At 37.0% G+C, this 27,997-nt stretch overlaps 1 protein-coding gene across 1 annotated transcript; it reads left to right on the top strand.

Annotated features, from left to right (window-relative positions):
• Position 1: 1 nt before the first annotated feature.
• On the top strand, positions 2-27,479 carry LOC141901896 (uncharacterized). The gene is made up of 2 exons (XM_074789463.1): positions 2-231; positions 24,427-27,479. Exons 1-2 carry the CDS (start codon positions 3-5, stop codon positions 24,681-24,683), a joined length of 486 nt encoding a protein of 161 aa, XP_074645564.1. The 5' UTR covers position 2; the 3' UTR covers positions 24,684-27,479.
• The last annotated feature ends 518 nt before the right edge of the window (positions 27,480-27,997 follow it).

The following is a 27,997-nucleotide window of genomic DNA, read 5'->3' as shown; positions in this document are numbered from 1 at the left end:
ATATGTCTAGTAGGATTTCAACTGAAGTACCTTACTTGTCAGTTCCGCTATTGAATTCAAGTTCGAGTAACTCTTATAAATCTAATAATGAAGTAGCGCAACATAAAGATAAACCATTGAAGATGTCAACAAAACCCTTAGTTGCTGGCAGATGTAGAAACTTAAATGCGAGTACTTCTTTCAAACGATGTAATGTAGAACGAAGATTTCAACAAAATTCATGGAGACCAGGTAAGCAAAACTGTATTTTGAAGCTTATGTTATTTGTCAAAATTTCTATGTACATGTTTTAAAAGTGAGTGATAGACCTTGAGATAACCCTCGAAATAACATTTCAACTTACTTACCAAACTTGTGACCCTGGTAAGTTTGATCCCCAATAAAGTGAAAACAAAGAATGACAAGAAGGCATTCTGACATCCGCCCCAGCTTTATTTCATTTCTTGTAATCCAAAAACTAATTTTCAGCCACCCAGTCGACCGTTTTTTACTTTGACGGGTCTCTAAGCCTTAAATTTTCCGGTCGGAAATGGGAAACAAGGTATCATCAAACATGGTGTGAGAATTGGAGCTGGAAAGCTGTTGGCCCCTATTGAAAATGGAAATCATGAGCCATCAAATATGGCCACCAGGGTGGCGATCCTGAATTTCTTGTTAGGACGATACAGCCTGCAACATCTGATATGGATGTCCATGAAACTTGATGTGGGAGTATAAAGACAGTTCTTTACCTTCATGACGTACTCATGAAAATGAAAGATATGAGATGGTAGTGAGTGGATGTCTTCATTTTTGTCGTGTCAACGTGAATTTGAGGGCAAAGCACTTAAATGATTTGACAGTTGGATGTGGTTTATAAACTTTTATGAACTGTATATGGTGCTGATATTTCCCTAATCAAATTGCTAGATTTCGATCATGTCTCACAAGTCAACACTTGTGTAATTCAAGTGTGATTTTGATAAAGTATGTAGAGATACATTATGAATAGTGTATTGAATGACGGCGCCATGTTTAATCAGCGCTCGTTGTTTAGTGTAAATAGGGTGGAATTATATGAATTGTATCCGTAGGAAGTTTATTAAAGGTTACTGTCAACAAATAGTGCACGGAAGTCGTTGTGTCATTTAGTGCAATTTACCATAAACACAGAATTGCGTCATTTTCACTACACAAATAGTAACTAGGTTTTCCCTCAGAATAACCCTTGTTGGACAAGGCACCGGCCGCATGTTTTCATTACCGGTACCTGGTAGGTCTATTCATTACTATCATCACTCAACAAATTAACAATACTTCCCATCGAGAAAATGGAGAATCAACATTGACTGCTGACCCAACGGTGACTTGTGTATAGGGCCTGTACCCAAGGATGTGTGTCGAGTAAGCTGCATCTACGGGTTCTGCATATGGTACCACCAATGAGCCTTTGATTAATTCAATCGATGCTGCATTGTAAAATGGATTAAAAAAACAATGTTTTATTTAGACTGCACTGTTTTGTTGGTTGTAAGTAAGTGTATAATTATGTTTCTTAAGATCAAAGGTCGAAAGGTCGAGCTCAAAAATAGAAAATGAATTCTTGCCGGCTCGAATTTATTTTGTATTTTTCACATTGGTTGACGTCAAAAATAGTAGTACGAAAAAATAGCGCCGACTCATTTTCATAGTAACTTCAAATTGTCACTCCATTCACGTCGCCAGATTTCTGATTCGATTGCATTTTTCTCGTTCATTATCTGGTAGATGAGAGCGGGTTAAACAATCGCGTAGCGATATGTCCGCATTGACATTGGCAGTAAAGAATGGGGAACAGCCTCTTCTGAATAGAAAAACATAAAATTATGTACCTCCGGTTTATAAATATCACAGTGTTTGGATATCACTGTTATTCCAACTATCAGTATCCTTGGGATTATTTGGGATTAATTCTCAGCGTCAGAATACATATTTCTAGAGCAGTGGAACGGCAGCCTACTCGTGACTGAAACCCGTATGTGATCGTGCAGGAACGCCTTTACTAAAGTTAAAACCATTTCATGATGACACGAATCATCAAACGGTAAACGGTAGGCTACCACCATGATACGATATCACCAATAATGATAGATCATTTTATTCAATTTTACCAGAGTTGTTTATTGGAGGAAAATATCATTGTTAAGTACGCCTAGAACAACCATGTTGTATCATCAATCAGTTGACTGACATTATAAAATTCGATTCGGCTATATTCTAATATAAGTTTTCACTTTAGGACGCCCTACCCGCCTGCTGCGCACTCATAAGGCGGTAGCACCCTCTTACGCACTCGGCAGAAATTCGCTTTGTAATGCGCGCCAGGAAAAAATACCTTTTATTATCTTTTCCATGCGTTAAACAACAGTGATTGAATCTACGCGTTGTTTGTCGTAAATTGCAAAATTGCGATGGTTATTTGCCGCTGCTGTAGTTTTTAGCCCACTTGGGACTTTAGTCCCAGCGGGCTATTTTGGGCTCACTTTTCGTCTGTCGTCCGTCCGTAGACGGAATCCAGTTATTTTGGGAAGTTTTGAAGATGCTTCAAGGTAATGTCTTGATATTTTGGTTACACATGTATCTACCCTAGACACATGTTGAGCCCAAAAACTGGCCCTGTCAAAATCAAGATGACCGACTGGCAGCCATTGTTGTTCGCCAAAATCAGCACTTTTTACACATTTTTGAACTTTTTGAGGGAAATTTTGAAGACGCTTTGATCAATTACCTTGATCTTTCGGATATATGTGAATCCCCCAAGGGCCCATAAGCATAACAAAAATTGGGTCGATCGGACTCAAGATGGCCGTCCTATGACCTTTTTAGTGCCCAAAAATGTTAATTTTGGCCCGAATTCTGAGTCCAGTAGCTTCCTACTGGTTTGCCATTTCTCATTGCAATTTGTGATGGGTATTCTTTGGAAAGGGATGTTTTATACCTGAGACAGGTATTTTTCATCAGCCAATTATGACGCGATTGGCGGCCATCTTGGTGTCATCAGTATTCATTTGTAAGTGGGGAAAAGTTTTTCCACATTATATTGTTACCTAAGCGTATTTTGGTACCACAATCAATTAGAAAGTTGTAGCTCATAACGTGTTCTACGATTGTGGTGACTTTCAAGGTCATTGAATTTTGTATATGGCCACCAGAGGGCTTTGAATAATACAATATCTTAGCATTTCTTTATTATATTCGTACCTATGCATATTTTGTAACCACAATCAATTGGAAAGTTGTAGCTCATGACATCATCTATGATTGTTGCAAGTTTTAAGGACATTAGTTATTCTATATGGTCACCAGGGGGCGTTGAATAGTAGAATAACTTAGTATTTCCTTATTATATTGGTACCTAGGCATATTTTGTTACCATGATCAATTGCAAAGTTGTAGCTGCTGACATGTTCTATGATTGTGTTGAGTTTCAAGGTCATTGGTTTTTGTATATGGTCACCAGGGGGCATTGAATATTGAAATTGTTAGATTGTTGATCATTTGCAGGGATGAGAATTCCCCGTGGTTTACCGCGGATTTCGGTATTGGAAAATATCAATTTTCCAAATAGTCCAAAAATGATGTAAAATTATGGGGGCGGGGGGGGGGTGATGATCTCACTCAATTGGTCCAGCACGATCGGTAATCAAGTGAACCGGAAAAGCGTTCAGTGCCTGTTTTACTTATCGTCGCGTAAAAGTATCGCATATCAATGCATATTCATTGCAACACAGTGATTTTGTATCTACATTTGTACCACGATGAGTGTGTATGTATTTTATCGATCGGTTGCCGACAGGCGCGTGCGGCAACAGTAGTAATGTATATAGGCCTACTTACTGTGCGTGTGTGGTGAACGTCTTCGGATATTATACACTACTGGGTGATGATTTTTAGTGAGCATTCATCGGCGCATTTTTGCTGCAATAATTCAGGGCTCGACCCGTAATGCATGAGATGCTGAATGTCATCGAATGAGGATGTACCACATTGGAACTAGCCATTACCTTCCAAAATATAATAGTCGTTCATGGGTTCAAGATCACTCTAAGTGCTCGGAAAACGCATTTAATTTCTAAAATTTTCGGTCGTTTAAATTTCTAAAAAAAAGTCGCCGTTCTCATCCCTGCATTTGGAACCACTTTCCAAGTGGGCATGGTGTCCCTGGACCCCTAGTTTGGAATTGAATCGAGCGGCCTCGGTAGCTTGGTGAGATAAGGCGTGATGCTGTTGAATCTACTATCAATGCTGAGTGACAAGTGGGTTCCAGTCCTGCTGGCTGCGAACATTGTGCGGGCAACGCTTCAAAGGCCGTACCGTCGTGAGGTTAAATGAACAATCCAATAGGTATAGTCTTGGGAAACCAAGATCCAAACGACATACGTATAGCCAAACAAACAAAAAGACAAACAAACAATCATCAGCCGGCCTCAGTGACACCAACGCCGGCATCGCTCTCTGCGACGTTTTGCATGAGTACATGCATCAGAGCTTGGAGCTCTAAGATCAGAGGGTCTTGCAATTGCATTCAGAAAAATCGTTCTGTTTTTGTTTTCATTATTCAGTGGGGCCTAACAGTTCATGCGTAAAAATGGGTTTTTGTATCCAAATCTTGATTGATATAAATATCTTGGCTGGGACATGATGGAAAACATCAGAATAAACTAGTTACGTCTTTTTAACAGAATCGCATTAATGAGGTTTAACAGTACAAATAGCCTAGGCTAAATCGTTCGGCAGGAAATAAATTCATTTTCAGGAATAAAATCGTACTAGACAAATAGACCTTTAAGTCTGTGGTCCTCCCAATCAACATCGTCATAGAAGATTTGCTAGCAGATGTAAAACATTATAACCACTTAATACCACAGTATAATCTACCAATGCTTCAAGGCCCATGGGCCTCTTGTTATATTTATTGTGATTTAATAGAACTTACAAAAGCATTGGAAGCAAATAAAAGTACAATTTGTTATTCTAGTATATAAGATATTTAACCATTAAAAAATGTTAAACAATTTGGAACACAAAGAAATTATAAACAATTTGGAACACAAATAAATTACAATTTATCTGAATGTGATTTTAAACCTTGTATTCCACAATTTAATGATTTAAAATTAGAAATTAGAAATCATTATGGATATTTGATTGATTTAAATAATTTTCCTGTAATTTATGAAATAGTTATAAGATGTAAAGAGTAATTGTTTTGTAATATAAATATGAATATGACTGTTGGACCGAGTATGTGTTTTGGATTTGATTTTAACCGTGAGAAAGAAATTTGATATGAATGATGTAATAACTCATGTTAAACATACCACAATCGTTAATGAAACAAAATTTGATTATGAAACAACTATAAATAAAGATACTTATAATGTAGAAAAAAATTACTGATTTGATTAGAAATTCTTTAAGATTTTATGAATTAGATGAAGATTTTATTATGGACTTTCGCTTAAGCTGTTGCTTATTTATCAATTTACTCAATCCTTATTTATTTGTTGTTGGAACTACATGTCATTTCGGAAGTACACATGCCCTTTTACGTATATTCATGCTTCACACACATGCTCGTTATAGACTCGCTGCTATGTGATGTATTGATCTATGCATGTATATGATGTTGAGCGCGCCTTGCGCGTGTCCTAGTTAAAGTTTTCCTGGAAACTGCAAATGATTCAACTGCCAGTGTTCGTTGCGGCTGGCCATGAAAAGCAGTGAATTTTATAGAAGGGCAATAAAGTTGGAACGTGGAAATTGTTCAATTTACGAAGATATATTGTCTTTCAAACTTCGTACACAGTGTATAGAGATCGTCACACCATAAGTCTGAGTCAGTGGGGAAAAACCGCTACCGTGTATATTCATGATGAATCGTCGTGCAGTTGTGTGTGATGGAGATCGTGTCAAATAGACAGATTTTCATGAAAACTTCTGGATTCAATCAATGGGGACATTCATAGACTTTTTTATTACTTGGAGCACGGATTCTCTGAAATTCTGCCAAAAACGTCATGCCGAAGATAGGTAGGCCTATGCGTTTCAATTTATAATTTGAAAAAATACATTTTTAGGCAAGCCGTAAATAAGATTATATAATTAGTTTGAATGTAAATATTACAATTGAGGAACAGGATAAATTATTAAAAGAATAGATCAATTGTTAATTTTCTTATTATATGAATGGTAGATAATTTTCCAAAAGCTTTTCAATATGATAAATCAACCGAATATAATATTCCAGCAATAGATTTTAATAAAGATATTACATATAGAAATGATGTTTTAAATTCATTAATCAATTTAGATATTTATGTTACTGAAACTAATAATTTTAATGTTAAAATGGGAAATATATTTCATGTATATTTGATAAATTTTGAAAAATTGAAAGATGAAAAACAATGGTTATTAAAATCTAATGTGAAATATTGGCAGAATCAATTAAATTTTGCTGTTTATTGTGCAACAATAGGTTGTAGAATAAATTGGAATAATCATTTAAATAATTAGAAGCAGCAATAACGGGTTATCTGCATATCCTTGTTCATATTCTTGATCTTGTCTGGATAATGTGTCGACCACGATCGCGTGTACGCGATTGCAGCCAAACCATGCCATGAAAATGAATGGAATTTAGAATCCTGTTCAACCGTCAACACAGTTTTATAAAAGGACCGTCGACAAACAGTCAATTAGGCCTATTTTGAAACTATGGATGACTGGACCAGATAGTTCTTTGACTCTGGAAAATTGACTGTAAGGTCTATTAGTATTTATGGATTTCGAAAAAGCACTTGGTAAGTCATAACATCAGCGATTACTAAACAAGCTATTCGGAAACGGTATCAATGAATCAATCGTTTAAATGGCTCAGCAGATTTCTCTGAACTAAAACAGGTGGCCGAAATCAAAGGAACTCATCTTGGAATAAATCGGTCTAACTAGTGGGGTCACACAAGGTAGTATCCTAAGTCGTCTTCTCTTCACTTCCCTGATAGATGATATACGGAGTAATCAAGAATGTACTGGACAGAGTATATTTCCAAACCGATCTAAGCAGTGTTCTATTCATGGTCAGAAAGTTGGGCTTCTACCTGAAAGGCATGATATGGATATTGGATACGAAGAAAACCCTGGTTCAGATTATACCTTTGTGTTCGAATGAGAAGATTATTTTGTTCGAATTAAGATTACTTATTATAACGAAGACTATCTAGTTCCACCAAATTTTTCTCTTTTGAACGAAAAACGCTTCAAACAATATATCTGTTCAAACAATCAATATATCTGTTCAAACAAAAAACGTGTTCCAAAGAGAATCTTGTTCGAATAAAAACAATTCTGTTCGATCGAACAATACGCTTTTTGTTCGAATAACTTTTCTTCGTTCTGAACGAAAAAATTTGTTTGAATAAAAAGTTATGTTATTGTTGAAATGAAAACTTTTTGTCGCGACAAAAAAATGTTGAGGAAAAACAATTTCGTTCAAATGAATGTCTGAATGAAAACAATTGTGTTCAATTTTACAATATACTTCATACTTTGTGTTCGGACGAAAAACTATTTACAATGTAATTCTTTGAACGAAAAACTTAATGTTCTGACGAGAAAATTTTGTCTAAATGGGAACGTTTCTGTCTGATCAAACAATATTGTCCAAACGAAAAACCTTTCATTTGGACAAAAAAAGGTTGTTCGAACAACGAAAACAACTTCTTCAGCTGATGATTCTATGATTGAAATTGAACTGTGGACAATGCCCATCGATTTTGATCGAGATGAAGGTAAATTTAAAAAATATCAAGTTGAATCAATTTTATTGCCTCTTTGTGAAAGAAAAGGCTGAAATTCAAAAGGTTTTCTTTGATTTTTAGATGGAAGAACCAAAGACAAAACGTAAAAGCAGTTACCACTTCAGCCAAGGGAGGAAAAAGAAAGAATTTGCCAATAGAGCATGAGTGAGTAACAGGCGGTGAGGCCCTATTCAGACAGCACGAATTACAACTTTGGGCCCATAAAATGCATGATTACTATTGTTAATTCACAGAATAGGCCTGCGGTTACATGACCTTACCAGCCCGAACCTTCAATTACAACCATTCAGCCTACAGCAATAAGTCAAGGACCAAATTTCATCTCATGTCATGTAATTGCAGACACTTTGTTGAAGAGTGAAATGGTTTTCGCTCCATATGATAAACTATTGTTTCATCTTTTATTGTAAATATCGAAAACAATAGAGAAATACTTTAAGAATAAAGAGGAGTATAATCATTTAAATTGAAACTCGTCTGCATTCTTTTCCTTATTTTTTTAGCCCATTGGGACTCAAGTCCAGCGTGCTATCGCGTTCACCAGATGGAATCCACTTATTTTGGGAAGTTTTGAAGACGCTTCAATGTAATGTCTTTATATTTGGGTTACACGTGTATCTTTGCTAGACACATCTTCAGCCCAAAAACTGGCCCTGTCAGATTCAAGACGACCGACTGGCAGCCATTGTTGTTCGCCAAAATCAGCACTTTTTACACATTTCAAACTGTCGAAGGAAATTTTGAAGACACTTTGATCAATTATCTTGATCTTTCGTATTTGGTATTTGTATTTCCCAAGGGCCCATCAGTATAAGAAAAATTGGGTTGATCGGACTCAAGATGGTCATCCTGTGACCTTTTTTGTGCCTAAAAATGTCAATTTTAGCCTGAATTCCCTGTCCTGTAGCTTCCTACTGGATTGCCATTTTTCATTGAAATTTGTGGTGGCTATTATATGGAAAGGGATCTTCAATACATGAGACAGTTATTTTTGATCAGCCAATTACCACGCAATTGGGGGCCATCTTGTTGTCATCAGTACTCATTCGTAGGTGGAAATATTATATTTTCAACACGGGGCGTTGAATAGTAGAATAGCTTAGTATTTCCTTTATCTATTGGTACCCAAGAAGAAAGTCACTAAATATTTGGATGGATATATGAAAGCAGTGGGTACTGGAGTGTGTAATGGGTCGTGTAGTGTGATCTGTGTGCATTTGTGGCCAGCGTTTGTGACTCGCGAGATTTTCAACAACACGGAAGTAACGTGTAATAAATGATGACTTGAATTGCATGACTACCTACCACCCCTCATTATTGTTGGAAAAGTAAACGTTCCGCACTGACTAAAAATTAGTAATAATAATTAATAACATTTTAGAAATGGCCAGAATTTTAACTTAGGTTCTATCTCATTTTTATTTTACAATTGCGATTGGTATAATTTATTTTTAAACGGCCGTTAAGGCTTCATGTTTCGTCTGGAATTCACTGCAAATAGTTACGCAACTACGCACATTTCAGAGTTTTTGGCAGCTGTACACTCAATCGGCACCGTTCAGAATTATCATTAATTAACATCGCCATATCACATCATCAACTTATATTGTGCCTTAAAACCCTAACAGCCAAAATAATTGAAATGCACACGCGATTTCTATCATTGAAAATTGAGAGAGTGGCCGTGTTTGTGTTCTGCTGCTTTGCGTAAATCCCGTGCGGTGGCGCAACCGCGCGGAGTGGGGCCGATACGTGTAGGTATATTTTGTTGCCATAATCAATTGCTAAATTGTAGTTCATGACATGTTCTATGATTGTGGTGGTCTTAAGGTTATTGGGTTTTGCATATGGTCACCAGGGGATGTTGAATAGTAAAATGACTTAGTATTTTCATATTATTTTGGTACAAGGCATATATTGTTATCACAACCAATTCCTAGATTGTAGCTGCTGACATGTTTTATGATTGTAGTGAATTTCAAGGTCATTGGTTTTTGTATAAGGTCACCAGGGGGCGTTGAATATTAAAATTGTTAGATTGAGCATTTGAAACCACTTTCCAAGTGGGCATGGTGTCCCCGGACCCCTAGTTTTTCTTTCGTCATCGTTCATAGGCGTCGCCAGGGGTTTTTTAGGGAGGTTCGAATATCGGCAATTTGGCCATTCTAGTAAGGCAGCTTAGCTGCCTCTGACAAGGACCGAAGGTCTGAAGTCCCCATGTGGGGTTTGGGGGCCCTCCCCCAAGAAAATATTGAAAATAAGAAGCGATTTTAAGCATTTTCCCGCCACCTTGAGTGAGTACCCTGTGGAAAAAACACAAGAACTGCGAAGAGAAACAAATTACAACAATTGCATGTTTGTTTTATGTAATATGTATATCTTTACAAATAGTATTAAACTGTTTACAAAACTATGTAGTAAAAAATGAGTTAACCTAGCCGAAAAGGGGGTTCATTTGCACATCCCCCCCCCCCCCACGGCGACGCCTATGTTTGACAAGCTTGCTCAATCCGAATAAGTTTACTCCAGAATAAGGCCAAAATATGTGAAAGCCTTGTTCAGTCGTAATATGGGATATACAATCCGCTTTAAGCAAATTTGACTGCATAATGAATGTGTGGGCATCCAGATCCATGAAATCGAGTTAGCTACTGAATTTTTTTCGATCCTGATTTTCTTAATTCAAACTGGAACAGTTTCATAGGCCAAATACCCCCCAGTAAGCAGGATCTACTGTTTCGCCAATTCAATAGGACCGCAGACTAGCCTGGAGTGGAAATACAAAACCAGAATAACCATATGATAATATTTATTCTGCCCCACAAATTTACAAAATTTTACCATAAACAACGGAGCAACGCAAAGACTGTAAGTACATTTTTGCCTCATTCTTTCATTTTTGTTCAGTTTCGCTCCAAACTTCTTTTCCCAAACCAGGCCCTTTATGCGACGAAAACATTAGAGCAACCAGCATCTGTTCCATATAAATGCAGTTACGGTGGTTTCTATAAGAAGAGTCTAACCGATGGAAAATCTGTAAAGAAATGTAAATCGTGTCAGAAAATTGCCGAATAATTTTGATGTTACTTGAATTATCTGAGTATATCACCTGTAACTCTATACATGTTGACATTCGATAGCAATTTTGAAATATTTTTTTCAATTACCTTGAAATATGTGGTAAGCTTATCTATAAACATTTAGTGATTGAGTCGTCGTTACTGATCAGCGGGTAGCCGTATAAGATCCCGAAACTTGAATAGTGTATGGAATTGAATGGACGCATCAACTGCATGAAAATACGGTCAATAATGTGAATATAAAGCTATATATATATATATACATATATATATATATATATATATATATATATATATATATATCGTGAATTTCATTTCTTTATTCAAATGATGCACTATGCTCCAAATCATTCTATTTCAAATCAGCATTTGATAAGTCAAGGTGGCAAGTATTTCCATCCTATCATATTCACCAGAAATACTTAATCTTACAATGATAGGCCAACAGCCCAGCATTTTAGATGGCACTTGCTAGTAACGTTGATGCTAATGTAGTTGTTGACAGTCTTGATTTTTATCGATTGATAATTTAATTGGAAGTCAAATTGATTGATTTGAATTGACGCCTTCGACGCACATCGCTATTTCACATGAAATTTTAATTTTTTGACGTCTTAATATTGAAACTTACCTTTTGTTGTTGACATCTTAAGTTATTTATATTCTCTTATAGAATATATGTGAATCACTTGGTGAACCCGGGTTTAAAGCTCATACTGCGCTAAGAACTTCGAGAAATTCACACAGTTCTAATCAGCTGACTGCCATGGTTTTCTACAAGCAACCGGCTGACGACGCAGTGTCATGTTTATTTTCTATTACAAATATATTTTCTTTAAATTATTTTATCATTTTGATGGAAAATATATGGCTTATTTATTAATTGATAGATAAATAAATCAACTTAGGCGGGTATATTGCAAATAAGACGATTCAACGATAACACTAACGTAAACGACCTGCCCTCAACAAGTGCCCACCAGGTGCACAAATAGGTGCTTGCAGGTGCGCGGTTCACGGTTAAGGTGAATTCGTTTTTCTATTACGCCTACGGTCATGAAAACAGATGTGAAGGTGAAATAGATAAAATATTATCTCCAGCTGACATATTGGTTAACGAACAGCCTCTACTTCTATTAGTAAAGTAGTCATCTCATCAAATGTTATCAGGACTTTCTTCAGTGTTTTCTTCATCAGGCCAATCAGACGCTCCCAAAACCTTCCATACCATGGAGCTCTCTTAGGAATAAATGCCCATTCAACCCCATTCTTGCAAGATAGTTCTTCACATATAGGGAGTCCATGAGTGCCTTCAACTGATCTGCAGCGGCATGGCATGTCTGACATCATTCTCCTTGGCATTGTTCTTCAGCTAGCAAATCGTCTGAAGGCTCTCATAAAGGTGTACACTCCCAGATCATTGACCAGTTCCAGATATACTGCTCATGTCACAGCACATGTGAACAAGCAAACATCAACAGTAATGGTCTCACCCCTTTCTTTCACTAATAGTGATCCTGTGAAACCTACACCAGTTACCTCAAAGGCTTGAGCTTGAGTGATTCTGCATTTTGGCGATGGCGCGAAACATGGTGTTTTGAAAGCTCCACCTGCAATCTTCTTACAGATATCACATCCTCTAATTTTAACATACATATACTGTAATCACATCAAGTTCTGCATTCTGGATCCTCCCACCACAACAAATCACATCAGTCGAAACATTGTATTTGACATGACTTCACCCATAACATTTCCGCTTTGGGTAGTTCTGTACTCTTCAATACTTCATCAGGTGGTGCTTGCGGATATTTCATGATGTTTGCAAATCTACGTATGCAGGCTGTAATTCGCAATAATTTCCATAGACAGCTGTATTGTTCAACATCAACTAATTTGTGGATACCAGTGGTTCCATCTTTTGTCACAGGCTGAGTATTGTCATTTCTTTCGCGATTCAAACTTGTAACCAAAACTATAGATGGGTCCCATGCTTGCCATTTACATGTATCACATAACTACTTTGTACCCATCCACCACAAACTTGACGATGAAAGTGATTTGGTAGTATTTCCTCTTGCAAGTGAATCAGCAGGGTTGTGGTTTGTTGTACAATATCGCCAATTTGAACTAACACTTAAACTTTTGAACTTCCCTACTCTTTTGGCTATGAAGATGTAGGTCTTTATTGCTAGCTAACTAATGTCACACAATCTGACTGTCACTCCAATAATTCACGTATTATATGTTTAATTGCTTACTTAAGGACGAGAATACGTAATCACCAATCTCTGCACCAAGGAGGGCTGCTATCAGTTCTAGATGTGGTAATGTCACTCCTTTTACCGGGGCTTCCTTCGATCTTGCGAACACCACCGTAGACTTGGATATCCATGACACAAAAACAACCGCACCTTAAGATTTCTGGCTAGCATCGACAAAGACATTCAAGGCAACTTCGGAAGCAGCTATAAATTGCCAATGAAATAATGTCTTTCAAATTCTAATTTGGTGGCTGCAGAAATGTCATTGCTATTCGTAGCCAATCCACAGTTATATCCGGTGATAAGACTTCATCCCAATCCGTCTTCTTTGCAGAGATCTTGAAACAACCTCTTAGCTCTTATAGTAATAGGGAGCAAGAATCCAAGTGGGTCAAACACCTTGGAAGCATATTGAAGTACTTCTCGCTTTGTGTCAGTTTTTAAGACTAAGGAAATCAGTATATTTTAGTTTATCATGATCAACAGACCATTTCATACCAAGAACACAAACCCGGGCTGATTCGTCAAACCAGGGAGGTGGGAGTGAATGGAGTATGAACGAGTCAGCTGTCTTTGATCGTATCAGCGATGCCGCCGTACTTGGAAGAGCTAATTACGTAATACGATATGCGCGAGTTTATGTTCACTCGGTAATCTCCGTCAACACTCGGTAATTTCCGTATGTTGATAGTTACCGGTTATAATAGAAAATGGCGGCAGGCTATTGTAGCGATGCAGAAATTTCTGACACAGAATTCGATGAGGAAGACCTCATAGAGCTTCAAATGATAGAAAAAAATTATTACAAAGAACAATTCAACCTATTTTCTGCCAATGACGATAAAGGTAGGTTATGATGCTTCCTAACTGAGCATAAAAAGCCTATTATTGAAGAGGGCTGAATGAAAGTAGTCTGTTTTAATCCTTTCAGAAAAACAACATAAAAGTCACTATTTTAAACAAATATTTTTTATTTATGTAGAGTTGGAATCGCCACAAATCAATGATGAAAGTTTCCAGAAGGAAAAGAAATACTATGAGTAAGTTCAAATGATAATTATCCGTGTATTGAAATAAAGCTGACAGGCTGTTCGTAACATTTTATATTATGTACAATATTACTTACAAACATTACTTACAAAATACAAAAACGATAGTTAATGAAATGTAATGTACATGATAGGATTTAACAATAAAACTGTGTTTTTCTTCAATTTCAGCACATTATTACACAAATCACTCAAAATCATTGAGGAAAACCGACTATTTGCGTATAGCACTCACGGAAAATTGGCGAAAATTTACGCAAAGTTAGTTTTAAATGAGATTGATTCTGTATTCGTTCAGACATGGTATTCTCATATCCTATCATCGCTAGACCAAGCTTTTCTGAAAAACAACGATTTTGATAAGATGTGGGCAAACTTTCATACGTATTCTAGTGGTAAAGAAGTAGATGATGATGTAAAAACTTTGGTTTTTAAATGTGCACAGAGCACGGATTTCGACAATCGGGCAGGCAGTCTTTTCATTCAGTCATTGCTCAAGGAGATATTCAAAGGTTTAATTGACAAAAGATATGAATCGACCTCTAAAAATTCTAGTCAACTAGCTCCACTCACCAACGAAGAGGAACAAGCATTGAGGTATGCAGCAGGATATATTCCTCATGCACTGATTAAGTACTATTCGCGCTTAAAAAACAACACTGCTGCTGCAGCAATTCTAAATATCTTAGAACATTGGAGAGCCGAATGCGACACAAAGGAAAACTTGGAACAGAACAGTTACCTCGATTATACAACTTTCTGGATCAAGGCTGTTGATCGTGGCGGTCTTTTCCAAGTAAAAGACAGTGTATACAACTTTTTTTAAACTATTAGAGAATGTTGTTCGCCCTCATCTCCAAATAAATGATGTACACACATTGAACGGATTAAATATCAAAGAAAAGCTGCTTCAACAAATCGAACGGAGTGTAACCGTTAAAAATTCTTGGAAGACATTGACGACACGTTTTGTCAGTGACGAAAATCTGAGTCGCAATTTGCTTAGACGAGTAATTACATACTGGATCGACATTCGTGTCACTGCATTCAAGGATGCTTTCATGTACATTAGAAAACAAAATAATATCAAAAATGTATCCAAAAAAGGTGAAAAATCATTAAGAAAAGTATTGGCTAACAAGAACTGATCTATTTTGTACCTGTCTACATGTATTCACTTTTTCATTTGTAATACTACTGACATACAAATAAATACACTTTTCGACTTTTAAGTACATTTTTTTCTTTTAAGAGGCACAACCGATTCAATGTCTATGTCGTCATCTCTTCTGAATTTACCATGGAAATTGCCTTTTGACGATGCCTTCGCACAATTTCCTGCTATCATAAGGTTGAGTTCATTGTGGCCAAAAGCGGCGGCAGTGGGGTTGTCACTGTTTCCTCCACAACTTCTTTGTTTCGAGAAGTGCTCTTCTAACGGATCTTGGCTGAGCTTCTCGCTGAGGAAATATTCCACTCCATTGATATTTAATAACTCGACTGTCAACTCAGTAAAAGAGAACACTGAAAATATATAAAATCAAATCTTGTTCAATAATGGTGATCACATAAGGTTTTCTATCGATATAAGGAGAAGAAACACACCAGTTATCCGGAAGCCTTCAATTGTTTCCCAACTCAAACATTTTCTTGCTTTTTGTGCCTTTGTCAAACCTTCATACAGGTCTTTTTCTCCTTCCCATTCGTCCAGGAATGGTATGAATTCTTTGAGAAGCCACTAGAATCACAAGAATATTCAGTTATAATTTAATTATATGTGAAACAATACATTCCAAATGAAATAACTATAAATCTACCTTTAATCGTTCGTCCGATTCACTACGATACTCCTTTAAATCTGGATTTCTCTTTCTTATGCTCTCATAAGCTGTCGAAACATTCAGGCAATCGAAAAATTTGTTTATCATCCGTATGTAAAGAATCAATGAACTGAGCTCTGGTTCATTATAAAGTTCAAGCACGGCTGTCACAGAATTACTCAGAACCTGAAACAGAAAGAATATTAATTTGTGATTCATAAGATGAGGGAGGTGGGAGGATTAACAGTAAAAAAAAAACTCAAGAACTCAACATACTTGGGCAGCTAAATTCACACGCATACGTGTCGCTGGTGTCAAATGCAAATGTTCATGTCGTAATTTTCTTAGACGATTCAGTCCAGGAGCCTGCCTATTAATTCCAACTTCTCCTTCAACTAGTCGAAGCAATTGCGTCCATTTAATAGGCTTTCCGCGGAACTGTAATATACAAAAATTTATCATTAGGTACATTAAATAAATCGACTAGACACAAGTCTATCAGGAAGGTTGGACCTCCCTGGGTCTATTAAGACCTACCATTAAATCACGTGATTTTCTGTTGAATCCAGAATTTTCGAGGTTGTTGCGGCTAGTTTTGATCAAGTGCGGCACATCACATGTAAAATAAATTCTCCGAGACTTGTCATATCTGTTGATCGTCCAGTATGTAATTTTTTCATCTCGTCTGTGCATACGATAAAACTTCCGGTTAGGAGTGGCTCCATCACTTACGAATGCTCTAACAAAAAAGCCGATTCCCTCGAGGATCTGGACAGCTTCCCAAACACACGGATACAAATTATGGCTGCTGAATCCTTGGCACGGAAAGTATCCAAGCAGAAGTTTCATGTTCGAAAACAATCCACGAGCCATAAAAACACATACATGAGTCGCTAGATCTTTCTCATTGTCATCCAACGATCGTTTAAATTTCTCAATTACGTTATATATGTCTCCCATTTCGCAAAATCCAATCAGCTGGCCAGTTTTTTTTGGAATAGATCAGTTCCGATTTAATTTTCATTTCATCATATAGCAAACACATTTTTTTGAAAATCTGGCAATGTTTCAAAATTCATGTCATTTAAGGCATGTTCAATGAATTCACTATTGAATCCTGAACATGGATCTGTGAAGCGTGTATAACCATCCAAAGTACTAGAGTGGGGTAGCTGTAAAAATCCGGAGTCTCGAATGAACTTGTACACCGACTTTGATTTGTGTCGCAAAGCTATGCACCACTTAATTATCAAAGGATGCCATCGCATCTGTTTGGCGGATTTCGAATTTTGAAGACGCTGTTGTTGCCAAAGAAGTTCTTGAACAGATCCACTCGGAAAGTCATTATTGAATTGTTCGATATTTTCCTCAACCGATTTCGTTAACAATACTGAAAGTTCAGGGGTAACGTCGACATTTGCAGCTTCAAAATTATATTGTTTTAGCCGTACTTCAACTTTCTTCAAATTTTGACGTTGACCTTGTGTTTCACGGAGACGGATCTTAAGCTGTTCATTTGACAAATAATCGTATCGTACATTACTATTTACACAGGTTCGCGATGAAGTTGTGGATGTCAAACGGCTTCGCGTTGTGAAGAGGCATCCACGAAATGTTTTACACGCATCACAGCGATCGACAAATATATTATTTACAATTTTACAAGATACATAGCGAATAATTTTACTTGAATTTGTTGTCTGAACGGTAGCTATAACATCACCCTTCTGATTTCGGAACTCATTCAGACCTCGACCAGTGATGACATCAACAAAATCAGGGTTACCGCAGCACAGTTTAAGTTTCTCAAGTTCCAGCAATTTGTCCTCGATTTCTAATTTATCGCGCAAAGAATCAGTCACTTCTAGTTGATCGATAAAGAATCGGTGTTCAGCGCTGCATTCTACCATCCGTATGCAGTTATCAGAATAGAAAACATACGTTTTTTCATTCACTTTCACAAAACCATTTTTTGACGCAATGTCCTGAAAGTTATCTAGCGGAGGGTTTTCGACGTTCCATGTTTTTAAAGTGATATTGACTGGAATATTTCTTGATTTATTTTTCGCCTTACGCCAACGTTGCAAAGATTGCAAATAAAATCTGGGTGTATACCGGCGGTGTCCGTAGTGAAATCAATGCCAAATAATAATGAAACGTGTGAACTGAACTTCATTTTGTCGTATCGATTACGGTCATTATTGGCTGCAGATAAACCACACAAGCGACAAACATCATCTGCCATCTTACTGAAAAAATTTAAAAACAATGACATTATCATTAAATCATTGATTCTTGACTTAGTCACCAAGGGGGTAGGCCTTTTTTGATATCACGATGGTATTGTATACTTTTTTCTTAGATAGGCTTCAATTGACACGTATTTGTATATATGTATCATAGCAACATGACTACACATATCCGGATATGCGCAGTGGTCAATGAATTATTCTCATATTTCAATCGTTAATTTAGAAGTGTTCCGGTTAGCGGCCACTACATTCATGAAGGCAAAGGAATGCAATGCATTTCAACGTGTTTTATGGTGTTAAATTAATATGTGGCCGATTGTCTCTTCAAAGTATGTTTAATGTCAAAGTTTGCTTACCAACTGAGGTTATTTTGCCGTAAAATATTCAGTTTTCATCCGATTTTTTCCTCTGAAAAACGTGAAAGTTGACCGCGACACGCCGTACAAGAAGAATTCAACTGCGCATGCGCAAGGCTGATGCTATTGTCAGTACAGCATGTGCTAGTTTGGCAAACTTGACGGCACAGGCCTAAAGTCTAGGAAACGGACCTGTGTGATGGGATATTTTACCATCACACACTCGCTGCAGCGGTGACCCAGTTAGCCGCGGGCGGTATGAAAACTCTTTGATCATGAATAGAATTGCCGACTAGCTGATAACATATCTGACTCGTTCATACTCCATTCACTCCCACCTCCCTGGTCAAACACACCCTCTTTCTCCGCAAGTTGTCTAACTTCACTACAGTTGGACGTCCATGACCTCAAGTTGAAACCACCCTCATTGAGCAATCGTGTATTCAACTGCTTTATCCAACATATCAGTTCCAGTGATAATTTTTTGTTCATCATGTTCTTTGAGATGAAACTTCACAGTAGCATTTAGAATGAATGGTGATGACGCAGCTCCAAACAAACCACTCTTAACAAACCACTCTTAATTGGTAGATATCAAATTCACTGTTAGGGTCTCTGGGATTCTTCAACCAGAAAAATCTTGTTTTGCTTCGGTTATCTGGATGTAAATGTACCATCAGTCAAGCTTTCTTGATGTCACACACAAAGGCTAGTTAATGGATGCGCAACCTTAGCGGTATCCCAACTAAAACATTTAACATAGGTGGACCAGCTTACAAGCAATCATTCAAACTCGGCTCACCTTTCCTCCTTTTACAGCTACAGTCATACACAATTCTTATTGCTGCAGTCTTTGAGAGTCTCTCTTCTCCAGGAAATGAGGGATGAAATGCTGGTCTGCTGACTCAGGAGGTTCCAACGCTTTTGTTCATCAATCAGCTTTCCATAGACTCTCAGTAAGTCAGGCGACAGTCCTTGTACGTGTCCTCTTGTAAGTACGTGGCAATGTGTTCATTTGTGGGGAGTAGTCGGTGATTTTCCTTCCATGGCAATTTTGCAACGTAGTGACCACTTTCCGATTTCAACGAGTTTTGGCAATGATATTCAAACTGTTTTTCGACGATCTTCACAAATTTTGAGTTGATGAGATATTGTCCGCTACCCAGAATTCATTCTAGGTTGATCGATCAGCTGCAGTACATAAATTCATGTGAACAATCTGAGACGGTAGAGCTTCCTCTTTATTAGGTCCAGAGAACAAATAGCCAACTTCCGACTCAACAACAGTAGGACCAACGCCCCTCAATACCAACAACATCCCAGTAGTGATCCTGCCCAATCAGTAGGGTAACACTCATAATGTCATTATCAGACACAGGACAAGCTTATTGCAAATTCCTGAGATGAGGTAATTGTGCTACACCCTTGTCAATCCTATTGGCTACGGGAACTGTTGAGAATGGCTTGACTGTACTGTCAAATTAATAGTTCCACCATTTGTTAACAGCTCAGCATTTGTTAATTTCACCAAGGGGTAGGATTTCCTTCATTGGTTGGATCTGGCCAACATTGAGATATCCATTGGCCCTGTTCATGTAAGATTCATACCAAACATTTTTACTAGATTTGTTCTCAAGTATCATCTATGTGAAGCACTATCAAACAATATATTCACCGTGAGCGCCTTAGATTTATATCTGGCTGAACTTCATTGCACCATAAGTGCCATCATTAGAAACACAGCAGTTTTCGACTGCACCACCTGGGCAACTGAGCACACAACCTGAGCTTTTTCTCTCTTGAAAACAGCGTACAAACTTCTATGATGACGTCTCTTACATATTTTACAAGGTGGACTTTTACATTGCGATACAAAATGCTCTTGAAGGCAATTGAAGCATCGTTTATGTTCCTTCACAAATTCTAATCTCCAAGTTGTTGGCTCTTTCATTGTATCACACAGTCTTCTCAAACTAGTTGTGTTGGCCTCATCCCTTGGCAATTAATAATTATCTTTATTTATCTAAGCATAATAAATTACATACAATTAATTTAAACATAATAATGGCAATCAATGCATAGAGAGGACATCGACAAGCCTAGTGGCTGAACTCATAGAAGAGGCTGATGCCCTAAAACAGTTAATGATAATATAATAATGATAATGATAATAATTACAATTCATAGAAAATAGTGCCATCAATAAGTAACAATACTAGAACAGAAAAAGATGTTATATAATGAAATATGACAACAGTCAGTGATAAATACATGTGTCATACATACTGAATTAAATTTAGTTAATAACTATTAAATGCAATCTTATGAAATCTGTTCGAGATAGATTTAATACTAGAAGAATTGCGAATGTTATCATTAAGGTTTTGCCAAACAATTGGGACTTGGGCGAAAATAGATTTATGGAAGAGGATGGACTTGTGATCACAAACACGAGGTAGGTTTTTCCTTCCGGTATTATATGAATGGTATTGGTCATTAGATTTGAAGAAGTTTAGAATCGGCTTTGTAAGGTTTTTGTTAATATAACTATATCCACATTTAACTATTTCAAGTTGAATTAGGTCATTGAACTTAAGAATTTTGAATTTTTTTAATATTGGATTCGTCGGAGCATTGAAACCTGCATTATCAATAAATCTTACAGCCTTTTTCTGTAGTTTGAAAATAGAGTTGGTTTGAGATTTAGATAACATCGGTCCCCATGTATGTAAGGCATCAACTAGATGAGATTGGATGTAGCTGTTATAAATTGAACGCTTAGCCCATGGTCGTAAGAGATTCTTTACATTACGAAGAAGGAATAGATTTTTCAGTTTAGAATTTAAATAATTAACATGTTGATTCCATTTAAGATTTTGATCGATAAAAACTCTGAGAAATTTACTATGAGGTACTGGAGTAATCGACTCGTTTCCTATATTCAATTTACAGCAGATTTAGAAAAAATATAGTGTTTGTCTTGGGCACATTCAAAGTAAGATAATTGGTAATTGAAGCAATCCCTTCATTAGGAAATTCTTTAACTTGTGGGGTTGTCCTTGTCTTTCCAACCAATGATCTACAGCAACTTTCTAATTTTCGGCTTAGCCCAGAGAAACATGTAGCTGCTTCCTCCACAACTTGCGCCATCGGGTATTGGAATTTTTCTACATCCGACAACGTACACTCTCCGTCAATGGCTGAACGAAATGAGTCCCAAATTGATCTCCATTTAATGTCCTCATTAAATTTTATCAGATTCAACTTTGGTAAATTTAGTCTACTCACATGAGCTGGGACAAAAAGATTCGCAGAATAGTCTAACCTTGGAATTTCTTGAGTCTCAATGTCTCGAATAAGTTCAACAAAATAGTACAAATAATCCCTTAACACACCAACATAATCTTCAGTATCCATAACTAGTTTTTCCCGCTCATCAACATCTATGGATGCTTCGACTTGTCTTACTGTTTCTTCCACGGATTCAATCCTTTCGAAATATCTCCTCAGTTTCTTCAGCCTTGCAATACCTTTTGTCTTAGCCATCTCCATCACTTCTCGGACTTATATCCACACTTTTGTTGTCGCACCTTTCTTGCCTCTATAAGTACCCAGCAGAGCCTGAACATCGTTCTCTGTTATCGACATTCCCAGGTTTGGGCACCAAAATGTCCTCAAGTTCAATGAATGTCGCACAAGACGAGATATGTTCAACTAGACTCTTCATTTTTAGTGGAAGCTACAAACTAACATGGCAATGGTAACTAATGGTTTCTGCGATATCGTCTGATGGTGTTGCTAGGATTATTTTCATTATAGTCATCATTCTTAGTCATCATTTGTGACAATCTATATTTTGTTACCACAATCAATTGAAGGGTTGTAGCTCATGACATGGTCTATGATTATGTTGAGTTTCAAGGTCATTAGTTATTCTATATGGTCACCAGGGGGCGTTGAATAGTAGAATAACTTAGTATTTCCATATTATATAGGTACCTATGCATATTTTGTTATCACAATCAATTGCAAAATTGTAGCTGGTGACATGTTCTATAATTTTGGTGAGTTTCGAGGTCATTGGTTTTTTAATATGGGCATTGAGTATTGAGATTGTTAGATTGTTGAGAATTTGAAACCACTTCCCAAGTGGGAATGGTGTCCTTATAATCATATGTGAATTGAAGTTCCCCTCTTGACTCGTTGGACTGACTTGTCACTCCTAGGCCTTCTCCCCTGTGTAGTAAATGCTATAACTAATTCGGATTGGTTATTTCACATAGATGCCATCTTGATTCTGTCGATTCCCAACAAAGGCTTTGCTTGGCCCACACAGAACGCTACTTTTCTCTCTTTTTATGATTGTGCTTGTCTAGAAATTGTAAATACTATTGATTCTCTGTTTTTTTCTCAATCATAGCCTGTCATGCTTTGCGCAAAATAAATTTGAATTTGAACCCTAACTTGAACAGTGCCTTGACTGCTTTTGTACACTAGTCCCACGCGGAATTCTATTCTCGCTCAAATAAGATGATATATACATATAAAATACATGTAGATTCAAATATGAGAGCCAAAATATGCTTTTGCTGTTACATTTTTTCACTAACTTGAGTACCCTAACTTAAAGCATCCTCGCTTGCAGGGGTTTAATTGCCTCCTGACGAAGCTCACACCAACACAAACCCTATGACCGCAAACCATTATTGGTCTATTACAGTGGTCTAAGATTTCTAGGGTGGACAGGTTGTCAATTAGTAGCCACTATATCTTGCCAATCAGATGTTTGGTATTGATAGAGCGAATGTGCCGATGAAAAACCACGAATCTGATTGGCTTCATACGTAGACTGGTCGCCGGCGAGCGGTAAAAACTGGAAGTGTAATAATCGACTAATGAAGGGTCTGCAGCCAGGCTTTGTTATGGCGTGAGCTCCGGCAGGAGGCAATCAAACCCGGCAAGGAAGGATGATCTGAGACTATTCAAATTTGAATTCAAAATACCTTTATTGCTCTGACTTTTTACAGTGGAATATAGATGATATAAAGATATGAAAAATATTAGGTAACAGTAGACATGCGATTATTTGACATAGAATCGAACATGAATTTATGTTTAGTTGTTTGACCCACAAAATAAATTCAACAAACAGTTGTTATTACTTTTGTTCTTACTTTTCGGGAGGATAACTTCCACCAATGTTCAGAGATTATTTTTTGAAAATCCAACTGCAAATATGCAGGGCATGGAATAATACGCCCCTGTGTTTTTTTTTCAAGGTTGCATTAATTTTTCACTTGGCCATCAGGGGTGCTAAATACATGAAAAAGATATGATTTCTGATTACTTTATCGAACAAGGAAAGATATTTTTTATTTATGTATTGCAGATATGTAGCCAGTGGAATGATTTTTGCCTTGGCAAGGTATCAAAGTCACGTTTTACCCCCTGCAACAAAACTGATATGATATGATATGAATGATGATGGGGGGAGAGTGTATTGCGGGGAGGTGGTATTTTAGGTCGCAAGGTGTAATTTTAGTATCTAGAATGTTGTCAAACTATGTATTTCAATGCACATCGGCTATCTCATGGTCATATTTTATTACTAACAGTACATTTAACACGAATCCAGGGGTCCTTTATTCTGAATGACATAGTTACATCATTGAGTATAAAGGCCCCAGGATTCGATCCTGTTCCAATTGTGAGTTAAAGGGAAATCTTATTTACAACTGTGAAACTGGGTATTTTAACTTTGTAGGTACCGGAATGAGGAAGAAAACATCAAACCATCCATATAACTCGCAGTACTACAATTTGAAGTATAGATATCACGGAGATATGTATGTGCCATACAACGGACCTGTTGTTGAAAGAGACTTATATCAGAATTGTGTTCGAGGGAACCATTTTCAAAGAGCTTATCTGAATCATGAAGCCCAATCACAATATAGAAGCAATAATATTAATGCAAGACGGTTCTCTGGATATTGCTGGGGTCACGATTATCGCTATTGAGATTTGAAAAATATGCAAGTATACAGACCAACTATACAATGTACATATGTTTAGAAAACCAACTTGTAGCTGAAATACTGTTCTGATCAAATGGTGTTTTTCTATTAAAGTGAATGTCAGGGAATTTACTCAGGTTTTTCCTATTGAAATGTACGTATGTAAGAGTGGTGAACCAATTTATGCCGGTAGCAATATGCCACGTGGGCCCACCCCTTCTGACATTTTGATATATCATTGCCATTCCAATTCTTGATTATCAAGCAGTGATCTAAAATAGCCTAGAGAAGCTTGAAATAAATATTTTTTTATTTCTGGCTAGGAAAATCCTGGATTTTGAAATGACTTTGGTGTAATACCAGGAAAAGCCTGAAATCCTACTATGCATATAAATTTTTGAACAATACACAATGAGTCACCAGCAAGTGATTATGCTTGTACATGTACTGTAGTTAATGCGCATCATGTTAAAAAAGTGTCTCCATGCATGGCCTAATTAAGGTTTTCTTGGAAAGATGCTACATTCTAACCAGCTACCAGTCGTTCTAAAGACTGCCCTCTTGCAGTGATTCAGTGTATTTTTTTACTCTGGACACGTGAATAATGCTAGCTCCAACATTGGTTGTTTCAGCTGTGGTTAGTTACTGATTTGACTTTAGGTTCAAGGTATAAGTCATAGGAAGCCATTATTTTCATTTTTTGGTTTTAACTCGCAAATAGTTTAAGATAACAGTGGAATTTGAGGGTTGGATTTCCCTAAGGACTGTGGGTAACTGATTTGATTCAGGATTAGGTCAAAGGTTAAGGTCAAAGGATGCCATATTCTTACTTTTGATTTCATCTGGTTTCAGATAACGTGGTGAAACTATATACATGGTGTGATCTAGTGGGTGAACGATTAGATATTGGGTGCAGTAGGTCAAATATCAAGCTATTTTCCCACTCAGTCTTCCATTGTATTTTCATGAAACTTGGTATGATTTTCCACATGTTATTATATTCTCTGTATCTGTTCAACACCACATCGTACCCCATTCTTCATGCTATATTACAATGGCTTCCTGTATGACCAATTCATTTTTATGATTTTCTAATGTCTCCAAGGACTTGTGCCACATGTACCTTTGTAATCTTTTTATACCTTATACATATATTCCTCCCAGTGCTCTTCAATCAGGCTCGCATGATCCCAAAACTTATAGCTTTAAGCTGTTTGGTTGCCTCTCCTTTTGGATTTGGAACTCTAAAACCATAACTTTGTTCATAGGCTTTAGTCAGGGGCGGTTCCCTCAAGCTGTCTTTTCAAAGACTGTTTAGAAGATTCAGTGCCCTTTCAAGAGAGATTGATGTAAAATTTTCAAAATTATGAAAGATCCATCTCAGAGAGGGGCACTTCCTATTGTGGGAAGGCAAGAAGTAAGTTGTTTAAAAAATACTATGACATTCATTTACGAATTGAATGCAAATAATATCACTGTCTTGATCTGTTCTCATTTAATTTGTTGGCCTGTCATATTGTTGAATTGTTTGATATTTTCAATTCACAAACTACCATTGATCAATGCTTAACCGCCTTACGATTTGAATTGATTAGTAGAATGAGTCCTAATTATGGAAAATTCAATTGAATTTCATTGATTGATGGTGATTTGGTCACGCCGAAATTTGCTTTCTTTTTGCTGATGCAACGACATAGATTCTTAAAAGTGTACAATGTAGCGTCTGTATCCTTTTTTTCTATTCGCCTAGTTTACATCAGAATCTGCATTTATTCTGACAGGATATTTCATATTTCAGTAATCCATCACTCATTACAGCTAGAATTTCTCAAGAATGATTGTAACATTATCCATTGTTTAAAACAAAAGCTGTTTTGGGCTACACTTGGATGTTTAAGGCTGCATATAAAGATTAATTATCAGAAGCACAGATGAACAGTGTACCACTTTGAAAAAGGGTTGTAATTGGTACATGGCGCTAGTTAAATCTTAGGTCTTATGTTGTAAGAAACTTGGTTCACCTTTTCGTATGGTTTCTAGCTGTGTACATGCAATTTAAGGGCACTTTGGTATGTATGTGTGTACTAATCGTCTACGGACTACTTAAGCCTTTCAAACTGTAAAGTATTTGTGGTGGGGATTATCTTAGATACATATGTGGCCCAAAAAACTGGCCCAATCATGAAAAATTCTGGCTCCGTGCAGCTATTGTGGTCACTTGGGTCTGAAGTATTGAAATCAGTTAGGAATATGTAATATTTATTTTTGGGGTATTCAATATATTAAACAGGCTTGATCTGTCAGACGGCCATCTTACATCCATCGGTCTACGTTTGAAGAATGAAAAAGTTTTTAGCAAAATATCATCAGGTTTTAACTGAACATCTTGATATTTGATAATTGTTAGCGCTGTCATAGGTCACATCTCAATTGGGAATATCCAGTCTTTTCTTTTTCTCCGAGGGGAGTTATGCTTTTAATTATACACCATTGTCTATTCGTGTTGGTAACTTTGCATATATTAGGACCCCAACCGAATGTAAAGTGTAGTTTATGACATGATTTCTGATTGCATCGGTTTGCAGGGTGGTGTAATGTAGTGGAGAAACTTTATTGGTATTTCTAAATCCAATGCCAGGGAGGCATCGGATATTGAATTCGTAAGCATTTTTAAGCATTTCATCAAGTGGGCATGATAACCCTTAGACTGAACTTTTGTTTTAGATACGCTTTAATCATTATATTGGGATATCCTTATACATAGTTTTATCCTGTACCTTACTTAAAAAATGAATTTTTGTTATCGTATATAATCTATATAAAGCTAACAGTTTTTACAGAAATAAAGTTTTTTTCAATGAATTTGTTTTTTTATTGCTTTGGAACGATTGGTTAGTTTATCAGAAACACAATCTTATATTAAGCTAGGGGCACGCGGGTGTATTTTTGCCCGATATCGCGACGAGTTTGTAAATCGCCCAAAAAATCGACCGATTTTACTCGTCGACAATGTCTAGAATCCTAAATGCCGGCCGATTTTACTCGTCGACGATATCTACAATCCTGATTGTCTACCGATTTTACTCGTCGACAATGTCTACAATCCTAAATGCCGGCCGATTTTACTCGTCGAAAATGTCTACAATCTGATTGTCGACCGATTGTACTAGTCGACAATGACTACAAACCTGATTGTCGACCGATTGTACTCGTCGACAATGACTACAATCCTGATTGACTGTAAATCAATTTGTGCGTGTAAGGCTGTGTGTGCGTGGATTACCCTTATATCAAGTGGCTGGGATCGAGGAGCGGCGT

The sequence above is a fragment of the Tubulanus polymorphus genome, chromosome 1, assembly GCF_964204645.1.
Source record: "Tubulanus polymorphus chromosome 1, tnTubPoly1.2, whole genome shotgun sequence".
Taxonomy (NCBI): Eukaryota; Metazoa; Nemertea; class Palaeonemertea; order Tubulaniformes; family Tubulanidae; genus Tubulanus; species Tubulanus polymorphus.
Note: the sequence above shows the minus strand (reverse complement) of the source record. Positions and strands in the feature narration are given on the sequence as shown.

What these genes read in the sequence shown, in the direction of transcription:
- LOC141901896 (XM_074789463.1), top strand. Translation starts at nt 3, where the DNA reads ATGTCTAGTAGGATTTCAACTGAAGTACCTTACTTGTCAGTTCCGCTA. An exon ending in ACAAAATTCATGGAGACCAG is followed by an intron (nt 232 to 24,426) that starts GTAAGCAAAACT and finishes TTAACTTTGTAG; the next exon opens with GTACCGGAATGAGGAAGAAA.